Source organism: Merops nubicus, unplaced genomic scaffold (genome assembly GCF_000691845.1).
Source record: "Merops nubicus isolate BGI_N331 unplaced genomic scaffold, ASM69184v1 scaffold7145, whole genome shotgun sequence".
NCBI lineage: Eukaryota > Metazoa > Chordata > Aves > Coraciiformes > Meropidae > Merops > Merops nubicus.
Window position 1 is genome coordinate 1 of NW_008611533.1, and position 19,104 is coordinate 19,104.

The 19,104-nt window shown below is 38.2% G+C and overlaps 1 protein-coding gene across 1 annotated transcript in view; it reads right to left on the reverse strand.

Moving 5' to 3' along the window:
• Window positions 1-2,690: 2,690 nt before the first annotated feature.
• The window catches only part of LOC103773860 (death-associated protein kinase 1-like), a gene marked incomplete at its 3' end in the record, with an annotated part of 29,570 nt that continues 13,156 nt past the window's right edge, over window positions 2,691-19,104 (reverse strand). Inside the window, exons 4-17 of the mRNA XM_008941240.1 lie at window positions 18,832-18,961; window positions 18,526-18,574; window positions 18,349-18,375; window positions 17,787-17,939; window positions 17,595-17,640; window positions 15,899-15,988; window positions 13,893-13,985; window positions 12,253-12,372; window positions 10,984-11,082; window positions 10,072-10,170; window positions 8,840-8,938; window positions 7,388-7,585; window positions 6,176-6,373; window positions 2,691-2,789 (exon numbers count right to left, since the gene is read on the reverse strand). Coding sequence (XP_008939488.1) covers window positions 2,691-2,789; window positions 6,176-6,373; window positions 7,388-7,585; window positions 8,840-8,938; window positions 10,072-10,170; window positions 10,984-11,082; window positions 12,253-12,372; window positions 13,893-13,985; window positions 15,899-15,988; window positions 17,595-17,640; window positions 17,787-17,939; window positions 18,349-18,375; window positions 18,526-18,574; window positions 18,832-18,961 — 1,500 coding nt within the window. The remainder of the gene's footprint in view (window positions 2,790-6,175; window positions 6,374-7,387; window positions 7,586-8,839; window positions 8,939-10,071; window positions 10,171-10,983; window positions 11,083-12,252; window positions 12,373-13,892; window positions 13,986-15,898; window positions 15,989-17,594; window positions 17,641-17,786; window positions 17,940-18,348; window positions 18,376-18,525; window positions 18,575-18,831; window positions 18,962-19,104) is intronic.

Consider the following 19,104-nt stretch of genomic DNA (forward strand, 5'->3'; position numbering starts at 1 on the left):
TGTCCCATTAACTACAACTCTCTGAAATTATGTAATTTCATAATGTAATTGCAACTTCAGTAAACATCTGAACGTATTTAAAAAAATTAATTTTTCTTATAAAAGAAGTATCAAAAGGGAAGAATTTCTTTGTCTGTGCTGACCCTGCTTTCCAAACACCAGCTAATCCCAAGTGCCTGTTTTGCTCAGGTGTTGCTCTTAGGCTGAAGCTTTTGCCCTTGGTCCTCAGCTGAGTTATATACCTGCACATGGCCATGTACCACACTGACCCAGCCCCTAACTTCCAGATTTGACCTGAAAGCTGTCTCTTCAGTGTGAACTTACCTGATTATCACCAGACCCTTGTCTGACCATGGTTACTGAGCTCAATTCCTGACCTTGACTTAACCTCAGACCTGCCTCATTGTTACAGACTTGTCTGGTAACCTGGACTCTTGGCTGCAACCGGCTGCCATCACTGGACCTGCTCTGCTTGCCTTGCTTGGGTACTGTGGGACTGGGCCCTTGCTGGTGAGGACATTGTCCCTGCTTGTCTTGTTTAACTCTTGGCTCCTAGCTCACCTTCCCTTATGGAGAGATGCTTTAGCAAGAGCATTGCCTTGACAAGTGTAATTTTTGAAGTCCACGTTTGTCACAGCACAGAGGAAACAAGACAGGCAGAAAGGCCTGTGGAGTAGGTTAAGAGCATTGCCAGAGCATTGACAAACAAGCACCAAGTACAACAGAAAGAACTCTAGCTCAAATTTACTCCCCAAAAGCATTTTGACATTTTGAGATGTTTATATTGACAGATGCTAGCAGTTCAACTTGTATGTCTTTTGAAAATTTAGACTCAGATCTAGAAGCTCCATTTATTGATTGAGGTAGCAGAGGGAAAAAGTATTTGCTCCTGTGACAAAGAAACTAACAGAATAAAGTGGGTTGGTTGTTTTTGGTATTTTTTTTTCCCTTCTTTTCCTAAAACCATGAGCAAGATGAGCCTGCTTAATTCCCCAGATGTTCACTGCAGGTTGAACTGTAGAGCACAACAAGAATTAGAAAATGCATACACAAGCAAAAGAGTGAACACGTTTCAGCAAGTTATTTTCTTGTTCAAGCTTTCTTGGAAAATACAGGGTACCCATACACTAAAACAGGAACACGTAAGCAAAGCTTGGTTACAGGATCCATGAAAGCGTATTTCACACCTGGTGGTAACATTTCATTGCAATTGCTGAGTGGCTGCTTTTTTTTTGCAAATCAGATAGCTATGTATGCCTGCAAGAGCTGGCCCTGAGTTTAACTGGCCATTAGCCAGCATCATCATACAAAGATTTCAAGTAATCTGACAATTTTAAATTTGGTACTGATCTAAAGAGATAAAAAGTATTTTCATGGAGGAAGGACAAGCTCCACACAGGCAATTATACTAACACAGCTGTCATGACATAAATGAGATGATACATTTCACGAAATCCCATAATCACCCTTTTATTATATCTTATCTCTACAGTACATACTAGTGAAAACACAGTTGTACAATGTGACATACAAAAAAAAAAAAAAAAAAAGGGACAAAAACAGCTGACAAAGGAAGGGAAATCTGTAAAACACCCCAAAAAGTCCACTGCATGCATACTTAACATTTAACAGGGGACATGGCAATCCAGAGTCTGGTAGTTATCAAAGTCATTTTTAGATGCTAAACTAGTTAAAGCCACAATTTCAAGTTTATTGGTATTCGTCTGCCACAAAATATTTGCTTAAAAGGAAAAAAACCCATATTGCTAAATGTACAGGAAAACAATAAAACAACAGTATTTTCTACAAAATGGATAGAGCAAGAATTTTCCTCCTTTTCCCCTCCATTTCACCTGTCTAATGTATACTGTGTTAGGGAAAAGACTTTGAAAAACACAGACTCAGCTACAATGTAATCATAACATCACTTCAGTACACCATGTGATGGTTATTTCTGAGCAGATGCATTGGTTAGGGAGCAGCAATGTAAACTGGTCCAACACATCTGCAAATAAAACATAGTTAGTTTGTTCCAAACAGGTAATGGTGTGTATGATGCTTACAATGTGTCAAGTATGCATAAGGTCTGCGTAATGAAGGATACTTCATTCCTACTAGGAGCTAGGAGGACGTTTCTCATCTTAGTGAGAAAGAAAAATACCCTCAGTGGTGCTAATTGGAAGCAGTTGTGCTCACTGATCTGATATAAACGATTTATTTTACAAGGACTCTTGCATGACAGTTTACTCATCAATGCACCTATGCATCTCTCACCATGAAAATAGAACTTTTAATGTCCTGAAAGTAAGAAAATATTTACGATATATACATTTGTACAGTAAGTGTGTGTGACATGAAATGACATACATCTTAATGACAGTAGCCCACTGTGCTTAAAAAGACCCACAAGGCAACAAGTATTTATTAGATGAAGAAAATCTTAGGTGTAGATAACGTAATGGCTGTACTGTACCTTAAACAGTTTCAAATTCAGTTGTAAGGGAACAAGTGGACAGGAGAGGATGCTTTTCAAGCGGTGGACATACAACAGCCTAATTTTTTTTTTTTTTTTTAATTTAAAAATGTAATTATATTGTCCTTTTTTCCTCCCAGCCCCCAAGAGATTAATTAGTTTCCTACTGTCACACATAAAAGAACCAAGGAGCGTAACTGTATCTTGCAATACTTACAGAGGTTAAAGCTTCCACATTGGCACCAGTAAGACACAGGAACCGGACAACATCAAGAATGCCATTGTTTGCTGCCAGGTGTAAAGGTGTTCTTCCATACTAACATGGGGAAAGAAGTGTCATTACATCATTCAAAGAACTTCACTCCAAATATTATGACTAATAAGCAAACATATTGTACAATTATGCATACTGATACACAGCAAAGGTCTTGTGAAAACTGTTGGAACAAGTACTTCTGATTACTAGCTTAAGCACAACTGCTTAAAGCTTAATTAAAAACAAAGGCTAGATGGACTGCTTACACAGGGAACAATTTATAGCTCAATCCCCCACAACTGTGGAGGAATCCTTTAGGGGTTTTTGGCTATATTTGACAATGTCTTTCTAATTCCTAATGCATTTAATTGCATTTTGCTTAATCAAATATGAACCAATTAAGCAACACTAAATCCTTAACCTTTAAAGCTCTGGATTCTATCTGAATCCAAGTATTGCTGAAGATTATGTATCTGTAGCCTCCCCCTTCCACCCAAAGGAATAAAAGGGATGAATGCAAGAAGTCAGCTTGAAGGAATTTGTGCTCTCAGTGACAGAGGGAAAATGCTCTAAGTATTGTTTTCCTAATTACTGCTTTTCCCTGAGAATCTTTCTAGTGACAACAGGTCCTCACAACATCCACTTCTGGACTTTCACGTTCAGAGCTAATGTTATAAATATCAATACCATATATTCTCTACTTGTATCACCTCTTACGATTACTTCATGTATTTTCATGCTTTCTATACTATTCTCCCTGTTTCAGCCCTAGATGCAGAAACAAATTTCACAAAACAGTATTTGAAGCAAAGCTACTTTCTGACAACTGGAAACTGAAAAGATGTATGGCTTCTCAAACCCCTACACCTCAACGCAGCATACTGGCATGTATCAGAAACAGTGTGGCCAGCAAGACTAGGAAAGGAATCATCCCCCTGTACTCACCACTGATGAGACCACACCTCCAGTACTGCATTCAGTTTTGAGCCCCTCACTCCAAGAAAGACACTGAGGGGCTGGAGCGAGTTCACAGAAGGGCAATGAAGCTGGTGAAGGATCTAGAGAACAAGTCTCATGAGGAGCAACTGAGGGAAACGGGGTTGTTTAGCCTAGAGAGAAGGAGGCTGAGGGAGGACCTTATTGCTCTGCACAACCACCTGAAAGGAGCTTGTGAGCTCCTTTCAGGAGTGAGGCGGGTGTCAGTCTCCTCATGAGTAACTAGTGATAGGATGAAAGGAAACGTCTGCAAGTTGTGACAGGGCAAGTTTAGGTTGGATATTAGGAAAAATTTCTTCACTGAAAGGGTTGCAAAGCACTGGAAGAGGCTGGCCAGGGAAGTAGTGGAGCCACCATCCCTGGAGGTATTTAAAAGATCTATAGATGTGGCACTTCGGGACATGGTTTAGTGGTGAACTTGACAGTACTAGGTTAATGGTTGGACTTGATCTTAGAGGTCTTTTCCAACCTAAATGATTCTGCAATTCTATGATTCTAAAGAAATGTGTACGATATTCTACACATGCTCTGAGGAAGAAAAACAGTGCCTTCAGCTGGTCCTTCAATCAGTATTAGTACTTGTGGGACAACGCCGTAATGGTCATTATGTTAACACATCCCCATTACAGGGCTCGCAGCTGAAAAAGGACCAGTAGAAATAAAGACTTGCTATTTGGTAATATCCAAACTTAGCCCCTTTTCAAACAAAAAGCACTCTAAAAATCACTCTAGTATACATGATCCTGAAAAGCATAACAGGACACAAACTACAACCACAGCTTCTGCAGCCATGATCCCACCCCCACTGAGCACTTGCAGGCTGATTATTTTTTTCCACAGCACGCTTGCAGCCAGGCCAGGGATCCCAGCTCAGCATTCTCCACCAGACCAGATGCTAATCCACCCTTGTGCTGCATTAACTCACCTTCCTTAGAATGTGTTCTCAGCTGTGGATCTGGATATAATTGCCTAGTCAATCAGGTTTAAGCTCAGAGGCAGGACTGAGGAGCTCATTATTTTAAGTTTTTTTTTTTTTCATTTGGCAGCTGATGATTTTAATTATTAAAATCAAAAGTGATTGCACTGGACAACCCTCAAGGCAAAAGCCTCATCACTTGCTTTAGCTGGCTAATACAGAGAAGGTCAGTGCTTTGGTAATAAGTGCAAAATGCTATTGCAAGAATATGTACTTTTCCAGGAAAACAAAAAAGCTGTGACATCTGAATCAAACAAATTCCAGATAGCAACATAAAGCTTCATATGAGTAATTTTTAAACTTTCTATATAAAAATTAACCAGGGCAGAGAAAGGCATCCAGAGCTAAATAGCAAGCCCTAAGCCCTACAGCCTGTCAACAGAGTCCAATGGCTGGCTAGAACATATTCAAACTAAACAAAGGGAAGTTTCCTGAAAAAGATTACTCTTCTCTTGAAGTTCTCTAGGAAGAAAGCCAGAAGGTTAAATCTCTAAAGCATCACATTCAGTTATCCCATACACTGCAGCACTAGCACAACAAAAGAAGCAAGCAAGGTCCTAGTACCTCAAAGTTTAGGGACAGTTATTAAATGTACTTTAGGAGGTTATTAAACAACATAATTATTTTTGGAAAGTGCTTACAACAATTAGGGACAGTTCACACTTTTATCTGGCAGTAATCCAGTGATATTCACTGGAATCAACACTTCCAGGGTTATAATGTTTGCCAAGTGTTTCTGCAATTGTCATGTGTTTGTGAAACCATGAGCAATAATAAAGTTCCCAAAAAGCACTTTACTCAGATGGCTGACTTCAAATTTTAAAAATAATTTTACGTTTAACATTTTAATTCAGAGATTTTCTGTACCCATGTTTAATGGATAAATAAAGCTACTCTAAGATAACTGATTAATTAGGACCTATTTTAATATATCAACTCAATGCAGAAAAACAAAAACTAGCAAATATGACACTTATTTTTATAACCAGGAATAGAATCTGCAGCTAATTCCCTTGTTAGCTGACAGCGGAGATATTTTCATATAATTTGGGAGAATTCAAAGAAGATTTTTCATAAAAATTCATAACAATTCTGTATATATTAATTAATGTTATTAAATTACATCGAACCAAGGCCAGCAGCAATGCATTTCATCTGCTCTTCAGCACCTAGATATAATCTGTACAAAGCAAAGCTGTGCAGCTGGGGAAGAAGGCTGGTATATACTTCAGCATCAGAGTTGAGAGCCAAAACACACTGTGATAATTCACTTGGGCTCTTTCTTCATGGATCTTTAACCACCTATTCAACTAAAACAAACGTAGGTAAATTTGTGAGGCAAGTCATTTAATGCCTCGCATTTGGACACTTTATGAGATGAGAAACATTTTTCATATAAGAGAACTGGAAAAGGTCACCTAATGCAGTAGGTGAGCTATTAAACAAAGCAGTTCAGCACTCATATCCCATTTACCTTATTAGTGACATCCAAATTACAGCTTGCTTCGCAGAGTGCCATCACAATGGGAACATTCCCATCTTTGCAGGCCACGTGCAAGGGAGTGTTGCCATGTCTGTCTTGGAAATCTACAAAACACCCTTGACTGATAAGAGTTTTAACTACTTCTATTTGACATCTTCTCACAGCAAGGTGTAGGGCTATATGACCATCCTGAAAACACAAGACAGTTTGTGAGATTTAATAATGCTAAAAATCAAAGCATTTTGTGAAGTCACAGTCATTTTACCTAACTGGGTGCATCTCTGTGCCTCAAGAATCACAACAATTTTTACTTTTATTTCAAGGGTGGAGGCAGGCAGATGCATAGTATCTGCCAGGACAAAACAGCTATGGGATGAAAGCAAATTTCTGTTAAGCCACCAGGCTTTGCAGTGGAATGGCTGAAATGCAAATACACATTCTCTGCTAATGACTTCCCCAGGAGTCATTAGGGGCGAGTGACCAACTGTAACAACCAGATGAATATTGTAAACCATTATATTGTGTACTGACAGAAGTTAGTGATGCAGAAGTCATGCAGCCTGCTCAGTGATCAGTAACTTCAGAGACAAAACTAGCTTTCTCTGTGCAACAACTTAAAGAGGCAATGTGACTGGAAAAAAAAGCAATTTAATTTGTTGAGAAGCAAATGTATTTTTCTGCACTTGCTTTAATAACTACCCCCAACAAGCATACCAGAAGTAGAAGCAATGAAATGCAAAATTTGTTTGTTGGGATTACAACAGGGTAAGAGAAATAAAACAATTGCAAATTAAACAGCTACATTTTTAAGTAGTCGGAATTTAGCTTATTGGAAATAGGGGTGATTTATCAACCCACAGGAATCAAAGGCAAAGAGTAAATCCATCTTTTCCTCTTAAGTTAATAGTTTGCTGCCAATTAAAGAACCCAATGTTCCTGCCATGTTTTATAGAGTATTGCTCATAAGGTGATAATTGGTAAAGTGAAAATGAATCAGTAAAAACCCAATTGTGGAAAAATAATCAGTGGGTGACTTTAAAGACTATTGCAGTCATCAGTAGTCTCCATGTGAACTGCTCAGAAAACCCACGTCATGGAAACAATGCTGGCTTGCTGGAATCAAATGAAGCAATTCAGAGAGATGTCTCTGTGACACCTGAGAGTTCCAGATGTCATTCCTAACCAAAAGCAACTCAAACTAACCTTGTCTACTGCATGAAGATCAGCCCTGTGTTCTGCCAAGCACTCCACAATATCGTGGTAACCCCTAGCAGATGCTGTCAGGAGTGGAGTCTCCCCTTCTTTGTTTTTAATGTTCACGTTGCAACCAGCTTCACAGAGCGCTTTGGTGACAGCATAGTAGCCGTGCCAAGCAGCACAATGCAGTGGGGTTTCCTCTTCCTATCAACATGGAAACAAACAGCAAAAAAAATACCAACAGAGCTGAACCAAATGCCAGGAGAAACAACTCCCCACCTTAACTTAGAATGAGAGGAAGATGACACAAAAGAAAAAAAACACAGTCTACTCAATAAGCCCTATAAACAGATGCTGTAATTTCTAATGTTGAGATTCTCAAACCAAGAACAACTCCTGCTGACACATGGAGTGATTGTGGTAGCATGCCGTATTTGCATCATCACCTGGATTCTGTGTGTCCGTATTTCTCACCACAAAACTATCTACTGACAACACCTTGAATGCCAGCAATCTTCATCTAGATGTTTCCATGCTCCTTCGCCTAACTATCCTGGTTCTCTCACTTGAAAACTGATCCTTACTCATAAGCAACTACTACATCTGCATACCAAGGGACTAATCCAGTCATAAGTCATGTGGAATACTACTAAGAAACTCCAATGTTTTACAAAATACGCTATTGAAATTAGCCCACTGAAAAGCAGGGAGGATTAGAACCCACCAAAAAAGTAATTTTATCAAATTCCTAAGAAATGGGATATCCTTTTTGTATCTGGTAAATATCAATGAGGAGACAATCAATGCTGCTAATAGTAGAGAACTTGGACAATAATCAAGGTTTCTGTAAAAATCTGAGGAAAAAAATTGTTGAACAGCACGTCCTGTGGTCCCTTGATGTGCTACTGCTTAAACAAGGTAAAGTTAGTCCTAGAGGATGCAGCACTTGGTGAGGCTTGTGGAACTCCCATACAGAGTTATATTTGGGTCAACTCAATATTTTTTTCCTATTAAGCTTTTTCTTTCCTATTTTCTTGTAAGAGTTTAGAGCTCTTAAAGAAGCCCTCCTGAGCACTCCTCTCATTTTCAAAAATGAGTGCTTGACACTTCAGAAAAGTCCCATGACAGCAAAAACCAAGCTGAAGTCAAGGCAAAAGCTAATAAAAAGTTTTAGCTAAAATCAGAGAGCACACATCACCACCTTTACTTTTGTGATGTTGAGTTTCTCTATCTTTAAGCTTTCATTTTGAAGTGAATCTGTGTTTTGTAACAGTATTTGGTTCATGCATACTTTTTTTTGCATATTCCTTGTCTATTAAGAGATACGGAAACCTTTGTAATTCTGTTACTTTATTCAAACGCAAACATGACAGAGGCTGCAAGGCAAGACAACAAAGCTGACCACTCCTTCTAAAGCCTGGTTTGTTGAAGTAAAAGAGACAAGTGTCCACGACTCACCTTGTCTTGAAAGTCTGGATTCGATCCAACACTACAGAGAAACTGCACCACTTCCACATGCCCGTACCGAGACGCCACATCAAGAGCGGTCTCCCCAGACTGTAATTACAGAAGAACACACCAGTGTAACTTCACTTGTGACCCCTAGAAATAACCCAGTGTGTACTCCTTGAACGTCTGTGTGCTGCATGGGTATCCCTCCCTCCCCTAGCCCAGTGGCACTGCTGTAGCCAGCAAACGGCAGCTGCACAGGGCAGAGACACCAGGTCATTTCTTCAAACCTCTTCCTTTGTCAGAACTTATTTTCTTACTTTGTTTGTTCCAGGTCACAGCCACAATGGGATTTCTAACGCAATATGAGGGAGCAACTGGTACTGAAACAAATGTTCTACTTCTATCCAAACTATTTCCACGTGCCCCCTCTCTGTCCTGTATATACAAACACAAGGAGCTAGCCTGACACCTGGGTATATCCTGGCATATTTTGGTCATTACTTGTTATTATTTGCAACCCTTCGCTGCAATTTTATATTAAAAAAGAAACGGTATTTTTATTACGAGAGTATCCTCCTTTGTAGTAGCCAAACTAGGATTTGAACACTAATTTTCTTAGAGTCCCTTGCCTTGCACTAGTTCCCTCAACAAAGCAAAGAGTGTTTCACGAGTAATAATTGCCTCCATACTGGAGCTTTGGCTAGTATAAAAACATTGCTACGGTATGAGATTTTAACAGCAACTAGCTCCTAGGGTAAATGCTGCTCAAGTAACACTGCCGGAGACAAGGTAAGTGCTCATCAGCTATGAATTGTTAGGCTTCATTATATTCAATAACAGTCAAATTTACTTGTCAAGACAAAAGTGATTTTCAATCAAGAGGAATGAAAGACAGAATCACGATTTTACCCTGAGTTCCAATGAGAAATTTATTATTCAAGCAAAAATTAATTTAGATTTGTACTTCTCCACCTAACCACCATGTACTCATCACATTTCACACACATGCTTGGTTAACATTTGTCAGGACAATAATAAGTACAGCCAGCTACTTTAAATCTGTGTTATCACGGCCCTATATGTCAGCTCATAAAACCATACTAAAAAGCTAGTAATGTTCTTGGAATTATAGCACAGCTGAAATATCATTCTAATGGAAAGAAATCCCTCTTCGCTAAAGTAAAGTTATATGGAAAAAAAACAGGCTCTCTGCAGGAAAAAGATTTTTTTCCCCTTACCTTATCCTTAACATCCAAAGGACATTTATTATCATTGAGAAATTTCAGTGTTCCCACATGACCATGTCGAGAAGCCCAATAGATAGCATTAGATCCAGCCTGTCAAAAATATTGGATTACTGATGTTATTGATCAATTTAGAATCCTAACTCTAGCTTTTCAGCTGAGGTAAACGTGCATTTAGATGTACACAGATATACTGAATAACTGCTCAGGCTTATATGAACATATTTGCTTTTTAAAAAAAACCCAAACTTTAAATTGGCTCAACTGCCCCACATACCAACAATGTCAACAAAACCCCCTCTATGCAAAGATGATTAACAGGATGACCAACTGTTTGCAAGGATAATCCTCTTCCCGCTTTGTAAGGGAGATTTTTGGAAAGAATGGTCATGACATAAAAATCTTTCTGCAGCTTACTTTACTATGTATTAGACAGAGAAGCATAGAGTGCTTCAAGTTTGCTTTAAATGAACCCCAGATCGTTACAATATATTTTTGAAAAAAACACTGTTGCAAAGCACAGCCTCCATCACATACAAGTTTTAGTTGCGATATTCCCCAACACTAAAATGTGCATTTATCATTCCATATTAATTAAAATTCACCACTGTTTTAGGGCAATCACTAATTTGAACTAATTGAGGCAATTTTGTAAGCCTGAACTACATTTTAAGATTAGTATCATTCAAATTACTTCAGCTAACAAAGTGATCAAAATCAGAGGATATGCACTAGCAATAAATGGCATTATTAAAGATCTGCTTTTATCTTTTTGCTGCGGAAGACTGCAGACAGGCTCTACAGCCCAGATTTTTTCATTTCCAATATAACTCAATCTGAACTGCTTGTCCTCTGCTAAATGTACTGAAAAACTAATACAGAACACTGACAAAGCAGAACCCTGACCTTATCTTGAACATCAATACGGGATCCATGCTTTAGAAGCAGCTGAAGCATCTGAATGTTTCCACAGCCAGCAGCAATCAGCAGTGGAGGTGTTCCATGCTAACAATGAAATACAAGCAAGAATGATACATTTAATTTTTGAAGGATTAAGAAAAGAGGTGGAATAGAAGGCAGGCATTGACTGGCATCTCTGGATTTCCAATTTCACATTAAGTCTTCAGGGATTACTGTATACAAAACAATTTGTCCCTTTGTCCAGAAACATTTATTGCATGGCAATTTTCCATATTTTTGGGATGAATTCACATTTACCAAGTGATACACCACACATTAAAGCCATGCCTTGCAAGTCACGAATATTAACGTTAAGCCCTCAGCTCAGTTTGGCAGGATGTTTCCTCTTGAAACTTCTAACTACATTTTAAGCCAGATTAGTTGGGGTGTTTGCCACGCTACCTAAAAGACACAAGCCACCAGCAACATATAGGAAAGTTAAATGGAATTGTGCCATTAGCCCAAAAAAATAACAGTGATTTCTTGAAAGGTTCAGGCCCTCATCACAGTAAAATAACAGATGCTCTACTTTTACAGTGCTCTTCATGAATGTTTCTCCAAGTACTTTATAATGAAGGTCAGTATAACCATTCAAAAATGTGAAAATTGGAGCAGAGATGACTATCAAAGGTTAAAGAGCAGAGCCAGCAACAGAACCTTGGTCTCTTGGTCTGAGTTCCAACACTGCCATTAGCACAGCAGCACTGCACTGCAACACTGTAGTAGGCAAGTAATTTCATTTCTGAAAAATGAGTGACACCATGTAACTTTATGTTTACACATAACTCGTTTCTGCAATACGGGATTTCCTCTCTAACAGTGCTTTGCAAAGTTGGTTTTGGCAGTCTGTTTATCCCTACATATTCTGCCTTCATCTGCTGCAAGAAACAACTGCTGCAAACAGAAGCAAAGCTTGATAGCAGATAGATGACAGCTTTTGACAATAGATTTGATTAATACTTTCTCAAAGGTCTAGGCAAAAAAAAAAACAACAACAAAACAAACCAAAACAACATTTTGGACTCCATTTTCAGGCAGTTTGAGAAGACTGAACACAGAACACATTAAAACATCTTCTAAAGAAAGGCAATTATTTCCCATCCACTTGTCTTTTCCTTTTCATTTCAGGTGTTAAATTTCTACTTTACTACCACGTTCTCTATTCAACAGAGTGATAGCTAATCCCCCACGCACCTCAACACAGACCCACAGTACCTTGTTGGGTTGATTGACATCGTAATTTGTCAGAGATCCCAGAAGGTGCTGTAATCCAGGAACGTTGTCATCATTGATGGCATGAATAACAGCTTTCATCACAAAAGAATCTTCCTCATCCTTGTAATTAAATGAGAAAGAAGAAAAATTGTTAGGTTCAAGGAAAAAAATCCCTACCTCAACAGCTGCCAAGACAACTAAGAAAAAGTAAAATTTTCAAAGTCTTTTAAAGTGCTTTAGCTGCAAGTTTTAATCCTTTGTGCAGCGTATGGTTAACATGTACACGTGTTATTTGAAAACCCCCACCAAACCCCCCAAGCACCTCTTCCAGTACAATATGCTTCCCACTTCTTGACACACAAACACACTGAGATTCCAAAGAGGTTTCTTTTATTACGTGTATTTTTTTTCTTCCTCCTAGGGCTTTCAATAGATGCAATACTTGCATGAAATGAAACTAATCCCATGCATATATGTGAACATTAAAAAAACCCAGAGGTACACAAATTCACAAACTGGAGTTTCAAGTTTCATGCCATCCAGGAGTATCACACAGAACAAGTACTTTGGATCAAGCTTTCATCTATTCAGATGGACCAGTTAAAAAAACTAGAACATAAGTAATGAGCCTAAATTACCTCTGTAGGTATAACTTTATTTTTATCCCATGCACTAAAATGTCAAAGAACTGAAACTCAGTACGCCAAACATATGGACCACTCTTACCTCCTCTCTTCTGAGGTTTCAAATTTTTTTGAACACTAACATTAAGCTACAATTCTTTCTGCTGATCCATACTGATAGCTGAGGGAGGGGAGGAAGGGAAAGGAGGGCAAGACCAAGAGAACAAAGAGCATGGAAGCAGAAAGGTAAGAGGAGAAAAAGTAGAAACAAGAGCACAGAGTTGCACAGGATGGACACAGAGAAGATAATATGGATAAAAAAGGGCTTTGCAGAATTTTTGAAGTTTGATCCTACTAATTCATAGAAAAGATGAGGTTACACAGCTCTAAACATACTAACATACATACTTTGCTGATCATGGGAATTTGTGAAATGTATATTAAAACTTGGAGAGCAAGATAACTAAGAATGCTTTTGGATTTACAAGTATTTTTAAACACAAACCATACAACAATTGCTCCTGACTACTTAAATCCAGTAGACATATGTAATACCACAAACTGAATACTGGCCAACTTTGAAATCTCCTCCTCAAATAACTGCTTGCTGTGGTACTGCTGTCTAGCATTCACTGGATACAAGAGGGTCTCAATGAGTTTGAATATTCCATAAAGAAATGCAGCATGATTTTACTTTACAGTGCCATGAAATATTCAGATGCAATGTTTTCACATTATAATTGCTACAGTACAAAGAGTCCTCCTGAATCAAACTTCAAAACTAAGATAGATGAGTTTATGCACTAGCTATCTGCCTCACTGTGGTAATTAATAAATTAAATTTACAAGGTTTGTGTCATGCAGAAGATCAGACTATGGATAACTGACCTCTGTAGGCTTAAAATCTTCTTCTTACATAATTTCTTCCCACATAAGAGATTATTTACATTTTCAATAACCTAATATTTCTGGTTTCAGATGTAGTAAAGCATTCTAAGCATATAAGTACACACTTACCAGAGTATCATCACTCCTAGCAACACTCATATTGCTTCTGGACAAGAAAGATCTTGATAATCTTTGGCACAAGGATATTAAGCGCACTGATTGCTTTTTAAAAATAAGAAGAAAAAAGCTATATGTAAGAAAAATGAAAACAGAATACTTATGATGACACTATTGCAGAGATTTTAAAGGAATAATGTTGTATTAGCAAAACAAACTGGAATTTTACTTCAGCACTTGCAATCTCCTTTTTATACTGTATTTGAACCTTCAATTTCTTTTGACGTTTATAATCCAAATAGGCTATACATATTTATTGAGCAAAGCTACATAATAGTTTTCGATTGCTAGTATTTCACCAAGCTGTTCTAATACAACACAAAACAAATTTATATTACATCCTCTTGTTCACATTGAAAACATTTAAATGTACTTATTTTAAAGTATGTACTGAAATGGAGTGTAAATTAAGATGACAGCCTTCCTTTAAATGCCATATTACAAAACAGTTAAAGATATTCCTACGCTCACCATCTCATTCTAGGGCAGCGGGCTAGCACTTAAATTGTATAAATACCATATATGTTCACCTATCACAGACCCTAAGCTGTGGCAAAAGAAGTAGGCTGCACAGTGGGATATTTTGTGCCTTAGGTCCATAGCTTAGCAGTATCATCCTATTTCTTGGCCTCTGTGACAACGAATAAAACTCCTTTTGAAATAGCAGCAACGTCTGTTGCCTCATGTTCCATCTGTCCTCAAGATAAACAGATTTCAGATGCAACATTCCTGTCCTTTCCTAGTAGCAGTGTGAATTCCCCAATGTGTACATTGAAGAAGGAGGTATAACTGTCTTGATTAATTGCTCCTTGCACAGATCAAAGGTTTCAGCACATACTTTGTCCCATCTTCTGGAAAGATTAAATGATGCGAACCTTCTAAACAGTTTGGCAGTCTCAGACCCAAACTCCTTTGCAAAAAGTGTTGTGGTTTGAACCTGTCCAGCAGCCTACATCATGCAGCTGCTGGATCACCCTCCCCTACTCTGGAGGATGGGGAGAAGAACTGGAGGGGTAGAGGTAAGGGATTCCTAGGTTGAGAAAAAAAACTGAAATAGAGTAAAATAAATATATGATGATAATAATAGTTACAGTAGAATATACAAAGGAGTGATGCACAATGCAACTGCTCACCAGCTGCCAGCCGAGGCCCAGCTCACTCCCAGCTGGTGATCCCACAGGAGAAAATCCCCAAACTGCAATCCTGGAAGAGAGAGCCCCAGTCTCCTGTCCAACCCTCATCTATACACTGAGCATAATGATGTACGATACAGAATATCCCACTGGCCAGTTTGGGTTTGCTGCTCTGGCTATGCTCCTTTTGGGTTTGCTGCTCTGGCTATGCTCCTTCCCAGCTTCTCGTGCACCTGCACACTAGCAAGGCATGGGAAGTTAAGCAGTCCTTGATTTCTTAGCAACAGCTAAAAAACATCAGTATGTTATCAACATTCTTCTCATACCAAATCCCATACTGAATCCAAACCACAGCATTTTTCCAGTTTCTATGAAGAAAAAAATATCCCAACCAAAACCAGGACAAAAAGAGCCTAGTTTTTCCTTCCTCTGTTGAGTGTTGGCATAACTACTGTAATAACTAATTCTGCAAGGCCTGCTTAAGGGACGTTTGATTTACTGGGATCATGACCAGAAGAACATCTACCTACACTTAGAAGTGCCTCTTCTCTGACAACAGATGATTCTTCAAGACAGGTGATGAAAGCATACAGCTAGATGCAGAAAACAAATAATCTACATACAAGCATTTTTATGCAGATCATTAACAGAGAAGTCTTCTTCCATACCACCATATTCAAGCATGTAATTTATACCAAATGACAGAGGAATGGGTTTCCTCTTCTTTCTTCTCCACTCATAAAGGCATTGATGTTTCTCTAGAGCAGGTAACACTACTGTACTTGTATGTTGCCAATGTTGTTAAAGATTTACTGAACGACTTACTTTCCATTTGCGTCGTGCTGCGAACTTCTTGAATTTCTCCATATTCACAGCAGATGCTTTTCTGCTGAGTGCTTGCTGGGTGTCTTTAGGCTATGCATAAAAGGAAAATGAAGCTCTTCTAAAATATCACACAATTACAACCAGAACTTTATTCATAAAGTACTTTCCTGTATGTAAGACTCTGTCCTTTACTGATGACTTCCACTTATATTATAATAATACTGAAATCATACCGTAATAATAAAGAAATTGTAAGCACATAATTTTAAAATTCACAGTCTTGTGTGACATGCAGGTGGAATTTCTTGAGAAAATGGCCTAAAGGAAATTCAGACCTAAGAGTATTTCATGCCATACAAAAATTTGACATTTTAAACGTAAAAAGCCAACAGCCAACAGAACATTCAGATTTAGCCTTCGCCTCCCTTTGTGATGGAGGCACTGGGTATCATCTAGATAAATCTTGTCTTCTGCGAAGATCTCCTGTCTGATTTTAAATGCAGTCAAATTTGGTTCCAGTCCCAACTGTAATCAGCTGGATGCTGCTGGGACCCCAAAAAATCATATCCCGTCTACCTACACAGCAAGCTCTAAGGCTGCACCCCTTGAACTTTCTCATAAGCTAATACTAAGCACCAGTTACCAGTGGAATATATAAAATCTTGCATTATACAACCCACACTTGAGTGATTTACAGAGAAATGCAGGTAAAAGTAGTGATAGGAAGAGTGAAAAAAAGGTTATGATCATTGTGGTGATGGGAGAATGGCCAGAAAGTTAGGATCATAACAGGGTAAAAAACAACATGTCCTGTTGCAGGAGTGGAGATCTTGGTCCTGAGACACAAATTCGGACAATTCTTGCTTTGGTAGTTTAAAGATTATTTCAGCATCTTCAGCATGTTTCAACTGTTTACCCCACCAAAAGGTCAGCAAGGCCCAGTCAAATCTGTAGTTTGGTGTATTGCTGTGGAAATGTCTGCCCTAGGATGCTGAACTCTGAACTGGAGCAGCTGTGCCAACTAATCCTAACTATTTCTTCTAACTAAATTCTCTGGGAAGTGGAAGGCAGTCAAATACCCATTGTATGTTTTCAAGTAGTAGGAAATCAATGGCACTGAAGGGGTTTACTACTCACAATCAGAACATGATATGGACTTAATTAAGTGGTAGTTATTAATACACACATTAAGAAGAATGATAGACCCCATTTTGTCCCTCTCAACCTAGTAACACCACAACAGCTCAACCCAAACCAGCTTCTGTGGAACACTGAAAGAAGTAATGGACCACTACCTTGTATCAATTGCTTTCTTCAGTCTAAAGAGGAAGGACAGAATAGAGATGACCCTTTTTTTCCTCCCACCTAAATAATGAGATTAGAAGATGAAAAATGTGAAAGGAAATTGGACTGGATTCTGAGAATGTATCTTCGTAAGAGCAATGCTCGCTGAAGATCAGCTTCTCTGCCTAAGCATGATTTTAATCTCAGTAGTGGGCTACTTTCCTATTTCTAATTTACATCGGAGGGTATGTTAATCAAGTCCACATTCTGCACATATTAGTTTTCATACAGACAGCTTTCCAAAAAGGTAAGTTATAGTAAAAGATTATGCTGATTTTCCTTGTTAAGGAACTTGAAAAGTGAAAGTGAAGAATGATTAAGAACAGGACAACAGAATTAATTACGTGCTAACCTTGATCCAAGGATGCAGCAAACTATCTTGAATAGTCATTCTCTTCCTTTAATAGAATAAAAGATAGAACTGTTTCAGACCGTAAAAAATAGATAGTGCTATATGATTATTAAACTAACATATCAAAATATAATGTAATTTGAAATACTAGAGACAGACTGCAACAGCGCATACACAGGAGAAAGAACTCACTTTGGATCCTTGACTAAAAGTCTTTGTATAAAATCTTTAGCTAGGGCACTGGTATTACTGAAGAACTCTTCTTCAAATTCATAATTCACAGCAGACACATTTGCTAAAGTTTCCTGTTTGGTTTCTCCAAGAAATGGTGATGCACCACTTAGACTGCAAAAAAGACAGAAAATTTCTCTCATTACATGTTGTAACATTGTTGTTTCAACCCTCTGAGATCAAGTAACAGCAGCAAGTGAGCATTTTTCTTTTGTGCTTTAAGACTGCAAATGTACTTTCAGGAAGATGTGATCTAGCAGGACAAAAAGCTTTGCTGTGATTTCAGAGTATATTGATTAAGATACAGCCACTCTGGAAAATCACTTACAGATTCTCCTAGCTCAGTGCTGACTAATGGTCACTCTTCCAATAATTATACTACTGCTTTTTGATCATTCAACTTGAATCATCATTTGCAATCAAAAGGGTTTGACTTGTTTGGACAGTAGCAAAAACCCACAGGATAGAATAAGAATTATAAAAACACCAGCTGCAAGAATCACCCATAGATTTTGGTACTTACAGAATAAAAGTTATCACACCAATGCTCCTGGAGTGAAGAAGAAAAAAAAAAAAAAAATAAATGAGGGACAGCAAGAGAAACAGATGGAGGGAGAGAGAGAGGAGAGAAAAAAACCAAAAGGTTAGAACATCAGAGTAATCATAAGAGATTTACTTTAAGTATGTTCCAATAACTTACCACATATCTGCTTCAAGACCAAGAGGCTCATAATTTACTATTTCAGGAGCTAAAGAAGAAAGCAGGAAGATCAGTACCTAGTCAAAGAACAGGTCTATGTCACTCTGAGCCTATATTTGTCAGAGATAATAAGCTATAACGCAAGTCTAAGTTGGAACTGAATGCTACAAGTTTTGTATTTAAATTTCAAGAAGTCATGAATTGCATATAAATTACATCATCTGTAACTCAGTCAAACCAAGCTATGCACATATACTGCTTCACAGACTGAGAAAGAATAGTTTGAAGAAACAACAGTTTTCTCACCAACAAACTCTGGCGTTCCGAAGATATTTTTAAATTCATTTCCAAAGTCAATTTTGTGTGCTAAACCAAAGTCAATAATCTTGATTCGAGGCTTTGGTACATTCCTGTCCAACAACATTATGTTTTCAGGCTTTGGGAACGAGGAAGAGGGAGAGAAAAGAGAGTTTATACGTAGGTATGCAATGTCTGACACATACCAGCATTCTTCAGCACTGAACACTTCCCTTTACCTCCTTCAGCCTCTTGAATTGTGTCTTCGGAAAAATCCTGTCT